This window comes from Cervus canadensis, chromosome 30 (genome assembly GCF_019320065.1).
Source record: "Cervus canadensis isolate Bull #8, Minnesota chromosome 30, ASM1932006v1, whole genome shotgun sequence".
Classification (NCBI taxonomy): Eukaryota; Metazoa; Chordata; class Mammalia; order Artiodactyla; family Cervidae; genus Cervus; species Cervus canadensis.
The window spans coordinates 38781399-38800252 of NC_057415.1; the positions used below are offsets into that span (position 1 = coordinate 38781399).

The window sequence follows — 18854 nt, forward strand, 5'->3', positions numbered from 1 at the left end:
TAAACCCTAGCACGCTGGTCGACCTGTGTACCAAGCAATCGCCGCCTGCCTATCCCAGGCTCCTGTGGGTCCCCGCTCCTTCTAGTCCCTCCCAGGGGGGTGATCAGGCCCCCTCTTCCACCCTGCCGGGTGGGCTCCTCCTCACCTGGGCGCTCAGTTCCCCTGCTGCCGTCCACTACCTGCTGACGTGAAAGGTCCGGGCGTTGAGAAGCAGAATCCTTCCAGAGGGGCGAGGCGCCTTCCCCCCTCTAGGAGATTCAAGCTACAAAGCCTCGGGGTGGCCCCAAATGAGACCTGTCTCCTCAAAGTGAGGAGTTTCCCGGCCAACGCACCAAATGTTATAGCCACGCTTTCTGGGAAACAAACTCACTCAGAAGGACAATGCAGATAGTGGAGTGCAGTTTATTACACCGGCGGGCCCAAGGCAGAGTCTCCTCTTAGCCAAGGACCCTTCCCTCCCCTCTTAACTGTGGTGGTTGTAGCGTCTTCTCACGGAGTTGGTGTCCAGGGATGACTGTCTGGGGCAGGGGTGGTAATCTCTAACCATGCCCTTTGAAGCCATGCCTTTTATATGTAGACTAATCCAGGGTTTGTTTATTTTTTATGTGCATACACAACTCAACTGGTTATTTCATTAAAATGCAATTTTTCATTCGGTAGATCCAGAGTGAGACCTGAGATTCTGCATTTCTTACAAGCCCCCTGGTAATACTGATATTGCTGGTTTATGGGCAATCCTTTGAGGCAGGAGGGCCTAAGTCGTCATGATGTGTTCAACGCATGAACACAGCCTCAAGACAAATCCTTCCTTTGCTGTTGTTGTTCAGTCGCTTTCATGTCCGACTCTTTTAGACCCCATGGACTGCAGCATGCCAGGCCTCCCTGCCCCTCACTATCTCCCAGAGTTTGCCCAAGTTCATGTCCACTGAGTCGATGATGTCATCCAACCATCTCATCCTCTGATGCCCTCTTCTTCTTTTGCCTTCTATTTTCCCCAGCATCATGGTGTTTTCCAATGAGTTGGCTCTGTGCATCAGGTGGCCAAAGTATTGGAGCTTCAGCATCAGTTCTTCCAATGAATACTCAGGGTTGATATCCTTTGGGATTGACTGGTTTGACCTCCTTGCAGTCCGAGGACTCTCAAGTCTTCTCCGGCACTACAGTTCCTTCCTTACTCCATCACTAATTGAATTGTGGCTCCTCCGCAGAAATCCTGGGGTTGCTGCTGCCTCATCTACTCTGTTGCCAGGAGTGAGAGCTTTCTCACTCCCACCCCAGGCAGGCCAGCAGCTCCTCAAGTGGAGGGAACACCATGACAGGAGCCACTTGGGTTTGTCTTTCAAAACCGGAAATGGAGGCAGGGACCTTACTGAGCATCTGCTGTGTTACAGACATTGGGCTTGGCACTTGACATATGATATCACATCTGATATTCAACCTTTTTGTGAGGTCTGAGTTTAGTAGTCATTTCACATTGGAAGAAAAGGAAGTGATGCCACTTAAGCTGTGAACGGCAATGGCAATTGTTCCTAAATCTTAATGACTGCAAAGCAGTGTCTAATGTTTTTAAATGTATATTTTCTCATCCACTCCTTTGAGTCTTCTGGATGATGAAGCTGGTTTAGGGAGCTAGGTAGGAGCACGGCTAGTTAGGAGTTCCTAGTCCACATGACGGAGAAGGCAATGGCAACCCGCTCCAGTACTCCTGGCTGGAAAATCCCATGGACGGAGGAGCCTGGTGGGCTGCAGTCCATGGGCTGGCTAAGAGTCGGACACGACTGAGCAATTTCACTTTCACTTTCATGCGTTGGAGAAGGAAATGGCAACCCACTCCAGCGTTCTTGCCTTGAGAATACCAGAGACGGGGAGCCTGGTGGGCTGCCGTCTATGGGGTCACACAGAGTCGGACACGACTGAAGCGACTTAGCAGCAGCAGCAGCAGTCCACATGAACTTCTATGCTTCTGAGTCTGGAATGCCCATCCCATTGTCGTATGGTATTTCTAGATTGTCCAGTTAGAACATGTCGTCCTTTATTGTTTTATTTATACTCTTTGTAGGCACAGCCATCATAGAATTTACTACAATTTGCTTTGTGTTGATCTAACTGTATATATATATACACACACACACATATATACATATGGGCTTCATCACTGAATCATAGTCAAGTGAGAGGCAGTGTCTCTGGGCTAGGAGTTTGCAACTCCTAAGTACCTATTACAAACACTTTGCATTTGAAACATCAGAAGTATATAAGAAATGGGCCTTCACTGGTTACTTTGTGTCTACAGAGGTAGCAAATTATACTCAGAGTGCATGTGCAACCAAACTCCATGGCTAAAATCCTGGGTCTGCCACTTATTTGCTGTGTAAACTTGGGCAAGTGACTTAACCTCTCTCTGCCCCAGTTTTCTCATCTGTACATGGGGATGATAATACTGCATTGGTTATTGTAAGAGAAAAAAAAGTATTAACATTTATAAAGGACTTAGAACAGTCATTGATATGTAGTAAGTACTGAATAAATATTAACTGATATTACTCTATTAGTATATAGTTTAGAAAGTCAAAGTAGGGAATGGTGTTCTGCCTGTCTAGGCATTTCCAGTGAGGATATCAAATTGAGTAGTTTACTCCTACATCAACCCTACCCCTAAAGATCTTGGGTTTCTCCCGGTGTTCTACACTCTGTGAATCACCATAGGATTAACTCTTGGCTATAAGGTTGCTCTGTTCTTATTATCTCTTCTTTTTGGAGGAGGGGAATCATATTTTTACATTTTATATGGTTTTCCCTACCAGAAGTGTATTCTAGCTCCAGCACTGGGTAATGACATATACATGGCTTGGTTGGGGGTATGAAAAAGTGAAAAGAGTTAGTTGCTTAGTCATGTCCGACTCTTTGTGACCCCATGGACTGTAACCCACCAGGTTCTCTGTTCATGGAATTCTCTAGGCAAGAATACTGCAGTGGGTTACCATTCCTTTCTCCAGGGAATCCTCCCAACCCAGGAATCCTGCATTGCAGGCAGATTGTTAACCATCTGAGCCACTGGGTTTGGGGGGTATTCAACCCCATCATCTGTTACTGAGATGTTTTCAGAAATTCTCTTTACATAAAAATTAACCAAGTGTTTGCACTGTCATTAATCGAAATCAAATTAATACAAGCAAAGTTTAAATTTTCATGAGGTTAATATTACTTATTTTTCTTAAAGTAAACAAAATTTGGCAGATCTCAGCTTTATACACGTATCAGGGAAGTTTGATGATTATCACTCAGACCTGCAGAGACGGCTTGTTTACAAAGTACAGTTTTGAGGTTTCATCCTTCTTGTGGACTAGTCTTCACTTATCCGGAATTACTTCACACCTCTTTCAGAGTCCTTCTCTTACAAAATCTTTTTAGCATTTGTTAAATGAATCAAGTCAAAACATTAACTCACATCAGTGAACAGAGGCCCATCTTCTCCTCTCCCCTTCTGCATTTTTTTCCCTAAAAAACTTATTCTGATCCTGGAAGTCTGTGGAATATCCTGAAATGTTTTTATTTATTTTTTTTTTTTCCATTTCATGTTTAATATTTAAATGCTTAAAATGATAGAAATTACTTTTTCTTTCTTTAATGAAAAGAAACATAACTGTAAAAGTCAGAAAATACTAGTGTTCCTTTGATCGTCTAGATTTTTCTTTCAGCTGGATCCACTGTAAACAGTGAAGGAAGCATTTCTGAATCTCACTCTAGATATTTGAAAGCAAGAGACAATGACTGCATATATTATAATAAAAGCCCAATCGAAAGGATATTATCTCACTCTGAAACACAGAGCTGTTTCCTCCTGACCCAGGGCAAGTACTAAGAGAAAGTCAACATATTTACAAACAAGATTTAATAATGCTCACAAGACTAGTTTGCCCCCAAATAGGAAAACTACACATTGTTTCAAAAGGTTACAAATTCAATGCCTGAAAATCCCACAGGTAAGCAGCAGGACTGATAGAGTCTGTTTTGGGAGCCATCTGCTAGCCAATGAGCAGGCTTCTGTCCAGGAAATCTTTTATCATGGGGATAAAGGGAGTGGACAACAGTATTTATATCCCATGCTGCAACTCTCCCCATTTAGCCTCCCTCAGTACCGCCTGTTCATCTTCTTGAACTTCTCGTAATGATAATCATCCGTGGCCTTCTCATTAGCAGGACGCTTGCGGTTGGGAGGGGACCGCTCAGGCTCCGGCTTCTCTGTGTCCCCCACGCGCAAGGGTCGGGCTTTGGGCTCCTCTTTGTTTCTCCGTATGGGAGCGTTGAGCTCCTCATGGTAAAAGCGGTTGTGCTGCACGTAGTTCACCGCCATGTTGGTGGGCACGAACGAGGTCTCGCTGTCTTTCTTCTTGTTCTGCTGCTCAGCCAGCAGACGGGCCTTGGCGTCCTCCGTGGAAATGATGTTTTTTATTTTCGCATCGATGCCGAGGTCCACCTCGGGGATGCCACTCAGCATCTGGTTGGAGAGCATCTCCTCCGTCTTCTTTGCTGAGGAAACCCGGATGTTTTCCGGCAGCTCATAAAGGCAATCCTCTGCATTCTTTGGCTTGACTTTCTGTTCCTCGTGTTCCACGATCCCTTTCCGCTTCTTCAGCTCTGTCTCAATGTACTTCATCATGTCGGCATCCTCGTCCCTTCGGTTGGTTTCTGCGGAAAATGATGTCCCCAGATGGAGGTCTTCCTCTTCGCTGATCTTATCTTTGCCCCTTTCCTTTAGTTTCTTCATGTCCACCATCCCGCCTGTCTTCATCTGAAAGGGATCATCCACTAGAGTGGTCTCTTCTTGTACTTTCTCTCCCACCAGCAGGGCAACAGCACTGTAGCTCTGGAAGAAGTGAAACTTGCTCAGTCGTGTCTGAGTCTTTTCGATCCCATGGACTATATAGTCCATGGAATTCTGCAGGCCAGAATACTGGAGTGGGTAGCCTATCCCTTCTCCAGTGGATCTTCCAGACCCAAGAATCGAACCGGGGTCTCCTTCATTGCAGGCAGATTCTTTACCAGCTGAGCTATCAGGCAAGCCCATGGTAGCGCTGGAGCAAACTTCAGGACCACAAGGCTCAGGGCATGTCCTCACCCCGTTGGGCCTCTTCCTCAAGTTCTGCACCTCTCGGGTCTCTTCCAGTTTTAATCGAACCTCCTCTGAGTCCTGCTCATCTTCCTCCGACTCCGAGTCGGCGCGGCGCCGGCGGAAAGTCTTCCCGGTGACCGGCATAGTTGCACCGGCCCCGCGGTCTAGAGCCGCCGAGCCTCTGCGCCGAGATCTCTGAAATGTTTTTAAATTTCATGACCTCTGCAAAATAAAATTGACTAAGATCTTATATTTAAAACCACAGCATAAAATAGAGGGCTGTGTCATTGTGATATTAATATTAGTAGAAAGACATTTAGGGTAAAGTAATTTTTGATCTGCTATCAGAAAACAGCAAATCAGAAAGAAAATAGAGGACATCTTTCTTTAATTATTTGTAAAGTTACCGTGTATATCTTATGGCATTATTAAAGTGACTATCACAGACTCATTCATTTGGAACCCAAAGTGCATAATTACATAACTCCATTCTTCCCACTTTTCACTGTTAATATGTTTGTTATTATTTATTGTAGTTGTTATGGACTGACCTGTACCTTCCTCTCCAAATTCATGGAAATTTGAATTTACAAAATGGAAATAGGGCCCTTGGGAGTGAAGTGGGTTTAGATGAGGTCATTTGGGTGGGGCTCTCATGCCAGGATTAGTGACTCTAAGAGATACCATACAGAAAGTTGAGAGCCAAAGAACTGATGCTTTTGAACTGTGGTGTGGGAGAAGACTCTTGAGAGTCCCTTGGACCAAAAGAAGATCCAGCTAGTCCATCCTAAAGGAAATCAGTCCTGAATATTTATTGGAAGGACTGATGCTGAAGCTGAAACTCCAATACTTTGGCCACCTGATGCGAAGAACTGACTCATTGGAAAAGACCCTGATGCTGGGAAAGATTGAAGGCGGGAGGAGAAGAGGACCCCAGAGGATGAGACGGTTGGATGGCATCACCGACTCATTGGACATGAGTTTGAGTAAACTCTAGGAGTTGGTGAGGGACAGAGAGGCCTGGCGTGCTGCAGTCCATGGAGTCACAAAGAGTCAGACACGACTGAGCGACTGAATTGAAGAGATACTAGAGCTCTCTCTCTCTCTCTGTGTTTCTGGTTCTGTCTCTCTCTCTCTCTCCACTGTGTGAGAACACAGCAAGATGACACCTGTCTGCAACCCAAGACGAGAGTCCTCACCAGAAGCCGAACGTACTGACACCTTGATCTTGGACTTCCAGTCTGCATAACTGTGAGAAGTCATTGTTTCATTTAAGACATGTTTGCTCTATTTTCTTATGGTAGTCAGCTAATGCAATAATAGTATTCTTCTTAATTTCCAGCACCTACTTCACCACCTTTTCAATTTCATTATATAATACTTTCCTTCTTCTGATTTTCTCCATTCTCTTCCTTTTCTGTGCCTTTCTCCTTTTATTTCAGCTCAACTGCTATTTTATGCTCCCACCACTTTCATTTTCTTCATTCAGTCATTCACCTTTCATTCTTTTAAAATATTTTCTTGCGTTTCTTTTTCATCACTGTGATTTCATTTTCCCTTTTCCTCACATTTTCATCATTCCCAGTTTTTCCTTCTTTTCCCTCTTCATTTTTCTCTTTCTTGTGATTTATTTCCTTCATCACATCTTTCTCTCTCCCTCACTTTTTCATTCCCTCTCTTGGTCACTTCCCCTTTCTTTTCTTTCTTCTTTCTCTTTCACTTTTCTTTTTACTGTCTTCCCCTAATCTCCTCAAGCAGCCTGTCTTACTTCCCCTCACTGTCTCCTCATTCCTTATCCCCTCTGTCTTCTCCCTTGTGTCATCCTTAAAGAACACTGCCACTTTCATCCTTTTTCCCGCAAAGACACCATTAGGAGCAGATGTGTAAGTGTGTGATTCAACAGAGCAAGGAACCAGATGGTTAGCAGCCAGCCCTGGCGGAGATCTCCTATGACAACTGACACCTCCCTCCCTCCTGATCCTGCATCTTTTTTGTTTTCCTTCCTTCTGTTTCTTTCTTAGGATGGTGCCTCCATTAGAAATTCTTTTGTTCTCCTGTGAGGATATGTTGCTAACATCCCTCAAAGGGAATGGTAATGGGCACAGAGTATTTTCTGGCCTGAAAACTGTGGACCCTGAAGAAAGTCATGCAACACACACAGGGACCTAGATGTAATCATTCGTTATTGTTTTATCATTTTTGTTAGGGTAAAATAACAGAATCTGGTGGCTTAACAGAGGAGTCTGGAGGGCTACAGTCCATGGGGTCCCAAAGAGTTGGGACTGAAAATGAAGTACAGCACACGCATCATCACTTTGAGCTTCAAAGTGCCGGATGCACACCTCAGTTTAATTTCTATAACAATTTCATTAAGTAAGCACTATTGGTAACCCTATTTTGCAGATGAGATCTGAGGAGGCTCAGGGGATAAGAACTGGCCCGAGGTCATGAGACTGGTACTTGGCATTTCTAGGAGCAGCATTTCTTCATGACAGATAGTTTTTGTGCAGAGAGTCACAGGGAGCGGATGGAACAGGGACACTTACAGGAACTTCTGGTCTTTGTGAGACAGCATGACACAGTGGAATCATGCAGACCATGTTTGAATCCTGGAGCTGCCTGTCTCCAGTCAGGGGTGTGTACCGTACTGTCTCATTTAATTCTGATGACTACCTCTCAGGTCAATTTCATAAACAAGATATCTAAGGTTCATAATTCATAGGCAAGTTGTTCAAGGTTATAAAGCTACAATTACAAATGTAGAGCCTTTACACTACATTGATGTGGACTTAAAGGATGAATAGAATTTCTTAGGCAGAAAAGGAAGAATAAATTCTCCCGGCAAGGAGGAGGGAGTGCTCATGTTCCTGTTTTTGTATAATAGGCAGAATGCAAAAACAGGAACATGAGCACAGTATTCATAGGACATTGAAGAGAGTGGTCTTTCTGGCTTATTCCCACGTACAAACTTCAGTGAGTCACTAATGTGTGTAAGCAGAAATTCCTTAATATGTGAAATGGAGATTGTATCTGTCCTTGCTGTTGTTACATATTTAAAACCTTACACTGTCAGACAAATAAATTTAAATTCAACTTGTGAAATAAAAGGAACACAAGCAAAATTAAGTCAAATATACCACATGTGTCAGAGTAGGGAAGATCAAAGAAGTTTTTTTATTTTTTTTTTCTTCAATATTTTCTAAATTTTCTAGGATGGCCACATATTTCCATTCTACAGTGGGAAGAATACTTTTATTTTAAAATATTAATGTCTATTCAGCTTTACTCTTATGATTGCTCTAGGGATTTTTAAGAAAGCATGAAGAATATAAAACACAAGATACTGATACTAGTGTTACTTCCCTCCTTTTACTCATCATTAGTCATGAAGAAATATTAAATATGACCCATCAAAGATTAATTTTCCTCAAATTGCTTTATTATACTTTAATTCTTTTGAAAGCTTACAATTACACATATGGCTGCACATGACAAGTTTTCCTCTTTTTTTCCTCTTAATTGTAACAGCTATGCTCTCTGTCTTCTTTGGCATTTACTGTATAGAAGTACTGAGGGCTCACAAAGTAAGAAAATGATGGATCAGCATGAGTTGGGGCCAATCAGAAGTACTCTTTTGGAAGCCACAAGGTTCAGACAAGGTGTTCAAGAAATGCTATGTTGCTAAAGAGGAACTGGAGGCAATCCTGGTAAGGAATATGATAGTAGGAGCAGAAAGAGAAATACAGATAGGCTCTAAACAGGCTAAATCAGAGGGGACAGTTTACAAAATTTACAAAATTTAAGGTACAAGATCAGGATCTTACAGGATCTTGGACAGTCATCTAGTAGGGGGTCTAAAGATCAAGAGTGATCGATGCAGTAGGACAGTTGAATTCCTGGGGACCAGATATCTAGGGACTAATTTCAGTCCCTAGTTGCTTCGTTTAAAGCCACTTCAATATATTGATAGTGAGAAGTGGACACATATTTCAGAGCGGAGAAGAGAAGGAAAAGGATCTAGGCTTTCCTAGAGAAACACAGGCACTAGAAGCCTGTGAAAGATTTTTTAATTTACTTTTTAACAAATATTTTTCCCAAAAGTCTATTTACAAGACAATTCTTTCCACCCAGGCTCTGATGAAACTACTCATGAGATTTCAGTGTAAATCCTTTAACCTCTTTCAGCCTTATGCTTTTTATCATTAAAATTTGAGCATTATGACTTGCCCTTTTTTTTTCCCCTTAGAGAAGTCTCAGGACTATATTATTTCAGCACTATTAAAGCATTTGAATATAGTCATGTGCTGCCCACAATTATAGGTAGTAGTTGCCTCTGCCCATTAGAAAGAATTAGAGGTATCTGTTCATTTCAAACATACTCACAAACAACAAATTAAACCAGAAGGAGGCCACACACCATCCATAACCTTTGAAAAGTGATGGTTAATGATGATGATGATGAAATAAACTGCCAAACATTTTGAGTTCTTGCCAATTTCTAAGACTATTTTACACTTTTACATCCAGGAACTAACTTTATACTGCCAAGACCCTTGCACAGTAAATGCTACTGTTACGTCCACCTATATGTGAGAAAGTCTAGACTGTAAGAAGTTAGAAAAGTTGTCTTAAGGACCTTGTAGCTAGTAAGGGTTGAAAGACAGAATACAGACTCAGGGATCTGGATTTAGTGTTATAAGAGTAGTGTTGAAAGAAAACTATGAAAATGATAACATTGTATATATATCAAGTCATTTTGAAGCTATTTTCTAAATTTCAAATTAAGCATGCTTTAATTTTTTTTGACAAAAGTTTATCAGAAGCGGTTCTTTATGTTTGTTGGCCATTCTTGGAGACTTTGGAGGCTCTTAATTAGAATCTGGGGAAGTAAAACATTGATGTACTGAATGCAACTTTGGGAGTAATATTTGGGAGAGGAAGTGCAGGGGAGTGATGGAGCTAACCTACACATCATGGACATCTGAAAATGTATTAGGTGGCCACTGCTACAGCAATTCTGGGTAACAAATTATCCCCCAAATCTCAGGGGTTTGCAGCAAACATCGATTTTGCTCTCACAGGTCTGCAAGTCCACTGGGAGCCTCTGGTTCAAGCTATGAGCTGGTTTGGGTGGGCTCCATCTGTGTTTCATTCCACAATGCAGGTTAAAGCAGTACCTGCAAGGGTCTGATGCTCTTAAGGTGTAGGTCAGGAGTGTAAGAGACCATGACAAATGGCAGACGCCAACACCAAGCCTCTGGTTGCTATGGTGCACTTTACATTCATGTGTACTTCACTGGCCAAGAAAATCACACTGCCAACCCTCAAGTTATTAGAGTGGAGAAGGATAATTTGTTCTCAGTGAACAATGACAGAGGTTGGAAAGGAAGAAGAGGCATGATCCAATACTACACCCTACCACAGAGAGGCAATCTGAGATCGAAATAACTAAACCCTTCTTAGAGAAAAGACGTATGACTATCCCTACTGGAGGGCATAAAAACAATCTTAATGGGAAAGAAATATTAAACATAATGGACAAAAAAATCACCACTGGGTGGTACTCTTATTCCAAGACTGACTTTTGCAAGATGGATCTATATTTGAGTGGTCAAAAGAGGAAGCTTTCAATAGGACGTATACAAGTTGAGTTTTTATAACTCAAGCTGTGAATACTTTTTCATAATTTTCATTTCTACTTCATGATGTTAGTATATGTGTAAAATACTCAGAACCATGCCTGAAAGAGAATAAATAGAGTGAGTTATAAGATAGTGGTGATGATGGTGATAAAGATGATGAAGTCAAATGTGAGGCATTTCTGTTTTTTGTATATTTCCTTTCTCCTACTTTAACTCAACAACAGATTCTGCAAGATACCCCCAAATGCTTACATCCTAATGAAGACCTTTTCCAAGCTTCAAGTCTCATGACCAAGAGAGCTGAAAGTAATAAATTTTGGCAATGCTGTACATTTTTTTTGGAATATAATTTTGTATAAAGCAATAAGGGTATGTTGCAAAGAGGTTTTAGGGATTTAATGAGAAGTGTGGCAGAAAGAATTGTCCGTATTCCACCTGCATCATTTTAACTGTCAAATATAAAATGGCTTTTACTTAAAGGGACAAAAGTTGGGAGAGAAATTTGGCTTTACAATTTTGACAAAAGAAATGGCCAAAGATGATTAACCTGGGAACAGCGTTCTGTAAGCAGCTACATAAACAGGTAATCTTCTTATTAATCTAGTCAAGCACAGTCAAACCTTAAAAATGTATGCAAATCTTATAAATAATCAAAATGAATAACCAGTGTCTCAAAATATTTAACCAAATGTCTTTTTCCCTGAGATGTGTCCACATAGCAAGAAAACAGAATGCTAAAAAAGAAAAAAAAAGAAAAGAAAAGAATTAAAGTCAAGGACGTAAAAGCATCAGGGCAAAAAAGTCCTGGAACAGTAGGATTCTGTTCACCATAATGCTCTCTTTCCATTCGGAACACTACAGGGAAATTTGTTTGGGAAGAAAATAAACCGTTGCAACTCCCTATCATCATAGGTTTGAGGTTAAAGCTCATATGATCTATTCTTTACAAATGCGTCAGCCAAGAGATCAGGATCAGAAGAGTCCAGCATCTTGGAATGTCTGTTCTGACAGCCCTTGAAGGCCACCTTGAGACAGTCAGAGACTTAATGTCAGTTTCTCAAGGACGCAGTCAGTAACAGAGCAGGGACAAATGACCCAGAGGCTTTTATTCCAAGTCCAGTGTCCAGGATAGAACTGGATTTGACTTAATTTTTCTTCCAACTGCTTATCTTTGGGAAAATCACTTTTATGTTTTCATTTTCCGTATCAGCAAAATGAAGGGACTAGATCAGTGGCTGTGCCAAGTATGTCCCTTCCACTCCAGTATTTACACCCACTTCTGTTGAGCCATTCCTCACAGAGAAATGTTTCTCCTCTGCATTTTGTTATTTTGTGCATTGGATTCAAAGACTTATGGAAAGAATGAAGGAAAACTGGGGGGAAGAATAGCACATGTAACATGTTGAACAACAAACAGATTTCTTACTGGTCTCCAGTCCATTCAAGAATTATTATTTTCCTGGAATAAAATTTTCAGCTGAAATTTCTCAGAGAAGTTAAGATTTTAAAAGGTATCTTTTTATGGATGATGGAGCCATGCTCAACCATTGAATTTTAAGTAAATGTGGTTAACACATTGTTCAACACATGCTTTCTGGTATATGAATCACTCAGGTTAGATTCTTCTTCTTTTTTTTTTTTTCTGGTGGTGCTGCATGGCTTATGGGATTTCAGTTCCCCAACTAGGGGTTGAACTTGGACTGCAGGGAAGTCCCTGAATCTCAGAGATGCTTCATTTCAACTGTTGGCAAATATTCAATATTTACTTTTGTCCCTCAATCTTTTTTTTTTTAATCAAATTTCTTTTAAGATTTATTTGTTTTTGGCTGTGCTGGATCTTTGTTGCTATGAGTGGGGCTTTCTCTAGTTGCAGAAAGTGGAGGCTACTCTCTTGCTGCAGAGCATAAACTCGAGGACATGCAGGCTTCAGTAGTTGGGGGACATGGGCTTAGCTGCTCCAGTCATGTGAAATCTCCCTGGATCAGGGATCTAACGCATGCCCCCTGCATTGGAAGGCAGATTCCCAACCACTGGACCCCCAGGGAAGTCCCTCTTAACCTTTAATATTAAACATTTTTGACCCAATCTTCCTTAAGTCTCTCATTCATCACATCCCTTATCTAAAAACAGACCCTTAAAGAAATCAGTGACAATCAGCCTTTGAAGAAAGGTATTCAAGACCTTGCAAATAATCTTGTCCCCCTTGTCTTGATGAGGACTTTGAAAAAGAGCAGTTGAATGACTTCCTGAAGACTACCGTGAATAATCTCGGTTTGAAGTTTCCACCTTCAGCTTCTCCCTGGCTTACTCAGTGCCCACAAACCCTCTGAGTGGCAACTGTGGGGAAAGATAGACTCTTTAGTCCTCTCTCCTCCTTCCTTCAATAACTGAAGAGTTTCATTATTAATCATTTATATATTATCTCTACCCCACCTGCCTCTTTATTAATCACCTCCATGGAATCTATTGCTATTAATCATCCAATGTGTGTCTGAGTGTTACCGGTAATTATCTTTGAATGTTCGTTAACCATCAATTTAATTATCTGTTTTCCCCCTGGAATGCAGACTGATTCAGGTCCCTGACTCTGGTGTGTGTGTGTGTGTGTGTGTGTGTTGCTTTTAGACACCGATTACCATTGCATAAAGTAAAACTGTATTTCAGCTAAGTGTTCATAACTTTTGGTCACCTATGAAACCACGTACTTCTTGTTGAATGTAAAGATTGAAAGTCAGGTATAATCTATGATTTTCTTTCATTTAATCTTATATCTTTGACAACAATTTGTTGATGTCTTCTGTAAACCAGTTGATGATTGTTTCTCCAGGAATAAGGATCTGAGGTATTTATTTATGTGTGTATGTACTTTCTTATTTACGTTAATTTGATGTTTGAGGGAATTGGAAAATAATGAGATCAAAATATGTTATCAGTTCCTGTCCACTTCTCTAAGGGTTTCACAACAGAAGCCTTCACACCTTTCCTTTTGGATGGCTGGGTGTAGAAAGAGAGTTTCTGTGTCTTAAGAGTATTTAACTCGGCAGAGTATGCTCAAAGTGCACCTAGAATAATAGAACACATTTTTAAAATGCTCAGTCTTGGGGGTTCAGGATGGGGAACACATGTAAATCCATGGATGATTCATTCATGCCAATGTATGGCAAAAACCACTACAATATTGTAAAGTAACTAGCCTCCAACTAAAAAAAATAATTGGGAAAAAAAATTAAAAATAAAAGTCAAAAACTCTAAAAAAATAAAAGCTCAGGCTTCTTTGAAGAGGGCATTTTACTATAGTAGAAGAGGGTCATCAAGGACCTGGCAGTTACATGGTTAGCAGAAAAGAGGCAGATGAGAATGAAGAAACTAACATTTGCTGACTGCTTACATGTATTATTTTATTTCACTTTTCTTGTGACAGCTTTTACGTGTCAGTTCAACTAACTCATGGAATTTGTCCGATGGTAAGTAATAGAACAGGAATTTAAACCATGCTGTGCCTAATTCTGAAATCCATGCTCTTGCCCCTACACCATGCTGCTTCAAGATAAGATGTGTATAAGTAAGATCAGAGAAGGTTCAAATGTGAAAATTAGGTGAAGCGCAGATGATGTTTCTCTCAAACTCAGAAGAGGGGTTCAATACTTCTGGGTGGGTTGTTCGGAGAAAGCTTAATGGAGATGACATCTGAACTGGACGTGTGGAATGAAAAGGTCTAAGCAGCTCTGGTGTGTGACCTTGCATGTTTGCTCCTTTCTGGAGTTGTAGGAGCCTAGAAAGTTCTTTGTTTTCCACTGAACTTCAAGAAGTCTGCGGTTCATTTTAGTATCGAGTGCTTTGGAATACAGAGGCATAGACTTCTCTGAAAATGTTTTGTCTTTTTGTTAGCTTGACAGTGACTGGAGGAAGTGCTGTTAAAATCCACACATGGGCACACACATACTCACATATGATTATTTAATGTACTCGTGTTCTAGGAAAATATCCCTCTTTTCCTCACCATGAAGACCTCTACTATTAAGTATTTGATAGGTGTTTGGCTTCCAAGATACTTTTACAACCAATTTATCCATTTAGCCAGTGTCGACTGATTGGGTGCATCCCCTCTGTATCCAGCACTCTTCCATGTTCTGTGAGGTTTGCAGAGATACACTTCAGGAGATGCAAGAATAGCTCCATCTATCAAAAAAACCTTAGAATTTGCTATGAGATATAACAACTGAAGCTTGCATTTATTGACCTCACTATATGTCTGGAACAATCCTAAGCTCATTTTTAGATCTGTTATCTCATTTAATTGGTTCAATTGTAAAGGTTCAAGTAGAACAGAAATTTGAATTTTTTTTCTCACATCACAGTACTGGGCAGATGAATTAGTTGATAGGGCTTGTTATGAGTTGATGAATATGAAATCACTTTCTAAATTATAAAATGCAGTATGGACTTAAGGAAAGTGTTGGGAAGTTTTGTAGGGTAGGTGGGTAATTTGAGTAGACTCAGGTTATTGAAGACTGAAAATAAAAACACATATAGCAGAGTGCAGAGCTTGGGTTGTAAGTCGCTATTGACAGATGGAGGTATATAAATCTCTGCAAGGCCGAGTGATGTGTTCAAGGTCATATTGCAAATGAGTTAGGGAATCACACAAGTCTCCTGACACTAGGTCCAGTATCCTTTCCTCTAACCCTGATATCACTGGCCAAGTACTGTGAGTCCCCTACACATGAAGAAGATCCATTCTAAGAGGGAGTTTGTAAGTCCAGTCTGTTCATAAGTCCAATAAAATTAGCCTAGGTACACAAGTTTTATGCATAACTCCAGACATGTAAACTAATGTGAGTGGACACACAAATGCACGTCTGCCTCATTGAAAGTTTCTAACTGGAGGTTTCATGTGTGGGGGACTTACCGTATACAACCAAGCAAAGAGAAAGGCTAAACAGAGCGCAGGGGGGTAGATTAGAGAGTTGTGGTTATGAGCCAACACCATCATTTTCTCTATCCCCACCAATAATACCCAGAGAAGAAAACTAGGGGCATGGAAAACTCTAATTTGTAGTTTGAAAAAAAGAAAAATGAAAACAATGGTATTTTACATGTCTAACTCATCTACCATGAGCTAGGCATTGTACTAGATATTTTGCATATTATTTTTTCAGATATTTTGCATATTACTTTTCATGTCAACATGTTGGACAATGTCTGATGTCAGCATGTTATAATATTTGATGATATTGTAAGCAAAGTACTTTTATCCCCATTTTATAGATGGAGAGAGAGTGCAGTAGGTAATTCCACATGACTTTTGAGCAGAGAAGAAATCTAGACGGAAATATGTATTGAAGGTCAGATTTTGATGTGATGAACCCATATCCCTGGTACAGCCTTAGGAGGTTTCTTCCCTTCTTGATGTCAGTGGGATTCTGATATTTTATTGGCATTTAGCAGAGATAGCTGTTAGTAAGTTATTGTCTGGCCTAATTTGGAGGATTCTTCATCATAAAACCAGGCATTTTTTATTCTCTGATTGGAGAGAAGTCCAGCATGCCTTAATTTCTCTTTGTATTGTTATACACTGAACTTCTAGTCTTTCATGGAGAAATAGCATACCTTTTGCTGAATTACTTGTTATTGTATTTTTATATATTTTCATTTGGAACTGATAATATCAACAACCTCTGATTAAATGAAGATTATATTTTGTGCAGGAAAGGAAATGAATTCCCTTCCTCCCAGAATTATCCAGTTTACCTTCTTATTTTCCTCTCATCTTGTTCTTATGCCGATTATTTAATTGAGATGTAAAGGTCCCTCACAGCTCTGAGTGGCAATTTTAAATCAGATTTCTCCATAGACTTGGGAGCTAGAAGCATGAGTAAGATGAAGCTGATCCAATTATCTAGGCTGAAAACTCCAGAGAGATACGACTTTTCTAAACTGTGATGTTATGTCCAGTGTTCTCTCTGTGTTAAAAATAAACATTTCTAAATTACAGGCTCTTTGAGTTGGTTGTGTAATTGAGGGAGGAGAAATGTCTTCTTGGAAGCTGAAGTGGAGCATGTAGTATTGTACAGCTATACCTTAAAAAAAAATTTTTTTTCACTTAATTAAAAAATTGGTCTTGCACTTACATTTATAATGACATTAGAATCTGTTACTTTTTTTTTTTTTTTATCATGGACCTTTTTTCATAGCATACCAGAAACTGAGCAGAAGATAAAAGTAGGATACTGTCTACCTTTATAGATAATGTAATTAGAGATTTAGATGCTTTGCTCAAGGCCACATAGCAAGATTTAGTATGAATAGCAGAGCTGTAAGGAACAGAATTCTAGTTTCCCTCTTCTATTTTTACTCCATTTTCCACAAGGTTACTGAGTTGCTTTGCTTAGTATCCCAATCTGATAATATGCATATTTCATTATTTATGACTTTCATTTATTCAATGTTATTCATCCATTTGATTGACGACTATATCATTGTGTCAATCTCCCTCCATAATTTTTTTAAATGTATATATATATATCTGTATTGATTAGCCTTATTGATTGTAAGTTTACCCTGGTTAATGTAAGAAAGAAACACATTGGAAGAATCTCTGAGGGTATCTCAGGCAATTAGTTCTGGGAATAGGCAGAAGTAACAAACTCTGGAGGAGAGGTAAAAATGATAATTTCACAGAAGAGGTACAAATAAATTATTTTTTAAAAATGGAGAATGGAGAGAACAGGCATCATGTCACCTGTGGGTAAATGAGGGTACTTTTTGGAGGAAGTGCCATTTGAGCTGAACCTTCAAAGACAGAGAGGATTTATATATTTTGAGACAGAAGGGGGAAGAGCATAATTTTTGTATGAATCCAAGACCACTCTTAGGAAACTTGATATATGAACACCTGAAATAGTTGGATGATGTTGAAAGGTGAGTCGGTATGATGAAGGGCCAGAGTGAAGGAAATCTACTTTGTATGAGTTGTTCCGCCTTCAGGTTTATTATGACCCTGCTGCTGCTGCTGCTAAGTCGTTTCAGTCGTGTCCGACTCTGTGCGGCCCCATAGACGCCAGCCCACCAGGCTCCCCCGTCCCTGGGATTCTCCAGGCAAGAATACTGGAGTGGGTTGCCATTTCCTTCTCCAATGCATGAAAGTGAAAAGTGAAAGTGAAGTCACTCAGTCGTGTCTGACTCTTCACGACCCCAAGGACTGCAGCCTACCGGGCTCCTCCGTCCATGGGATTTTCCAGGCAAGAGTCCTGGAGTGGGGTGCCATTGCCTTCTCTGCATTATGACCCAGGTGGGTCAAATACGGCGATTTTGCAGGGTTATTTTTCCCATCTGTTTCTCTCTTTTCTTGATGTCATTTCTTCCTCCACCTTATGCTTTTCTTATTGCTCTTCCCTTTTCCCTTCTTTAACCTCTTTCTTCACTGTTCTTCTTACCCAATGCCTGTCCTATGACTACAGGCCTTATTTTTAGTACTTTAATATTGGTAGAAAGGTTATGAACTTTTGAGTTCCACTTCTCCAATGACAACATGAGGACCTCTGTAGACATATGCCCCAAAAACTGGTGAAAATCATTGAAAAAAAAATAAAAACATTCAAAGTCTCTGAAAATGGTCCAAATGGCATATAGCAAATGAAGAAACACATATTCAAGAAGACCTACTAAAATTTGGCAGGAACAATGAGAATTGAGAGTATCAAAAAACAAGACTCGGGACTCCCCTGGTGGTCCAGTGGCTAAGAACCTGCCTGTTAATGCAGGGTACACAGGTTCAATCCCTGGTCCAGGAAGATCCCACATGCCACTGGGCAAGCAAGCCCTTGTGATGCAACTAGTGAAGCCAGAGCGCCTACAGCCCATGCTCTGCAATAGGAGGAACCACCGCAATGAGGAGCCCGCACTGCAGCGCAGAGTAGCCCTCACTCGCCACGACCAGAGAAAGCCCACATGCAGCAACGAAGACCCAGGACAGCCAAAAATAAATAAATTAGTAAATAAAAAAAAAATACAAGACTCGCTCACTTCCCTCCCAGCTCAGTGAGGCGGAAACTGGACTCCAGACTTATGCTGTCAAGAACACAGGACTCCTTCTCCCC

At 40.7% G+C, this 18854-nt stretch overlaps 1 protein-coding gene across 1 annotated transcript; it reads right to left on the reverse strand.

Annotated features, from left to right (window-relative positions):
- Window positions 1-3877: 3877 nt before the first annotated feature.
- Window positions 3878-5302, reverse strand: LOC122432056 (telomere length and silencing protein 1 homolog). The gene is made up of 2 exons (XM_043453777.1): window positions 5115-5302; window positions 3878-4859 (listed from the first exon to the last, which is right to left on the reverse strand). Exons 1-2 carry the CDS (start codon window positions 5255-5257, stop codon window positions 4133-4135), a joined length of 870 nt encoding a protein of 289 aa, XP_043309712.1. The 5' UTR covers window positions 5258-5302; the 3' UTR covers window positions 3878-4132.
- Window positions 5303-18854: the final 13552 nt, after the last annotated feature.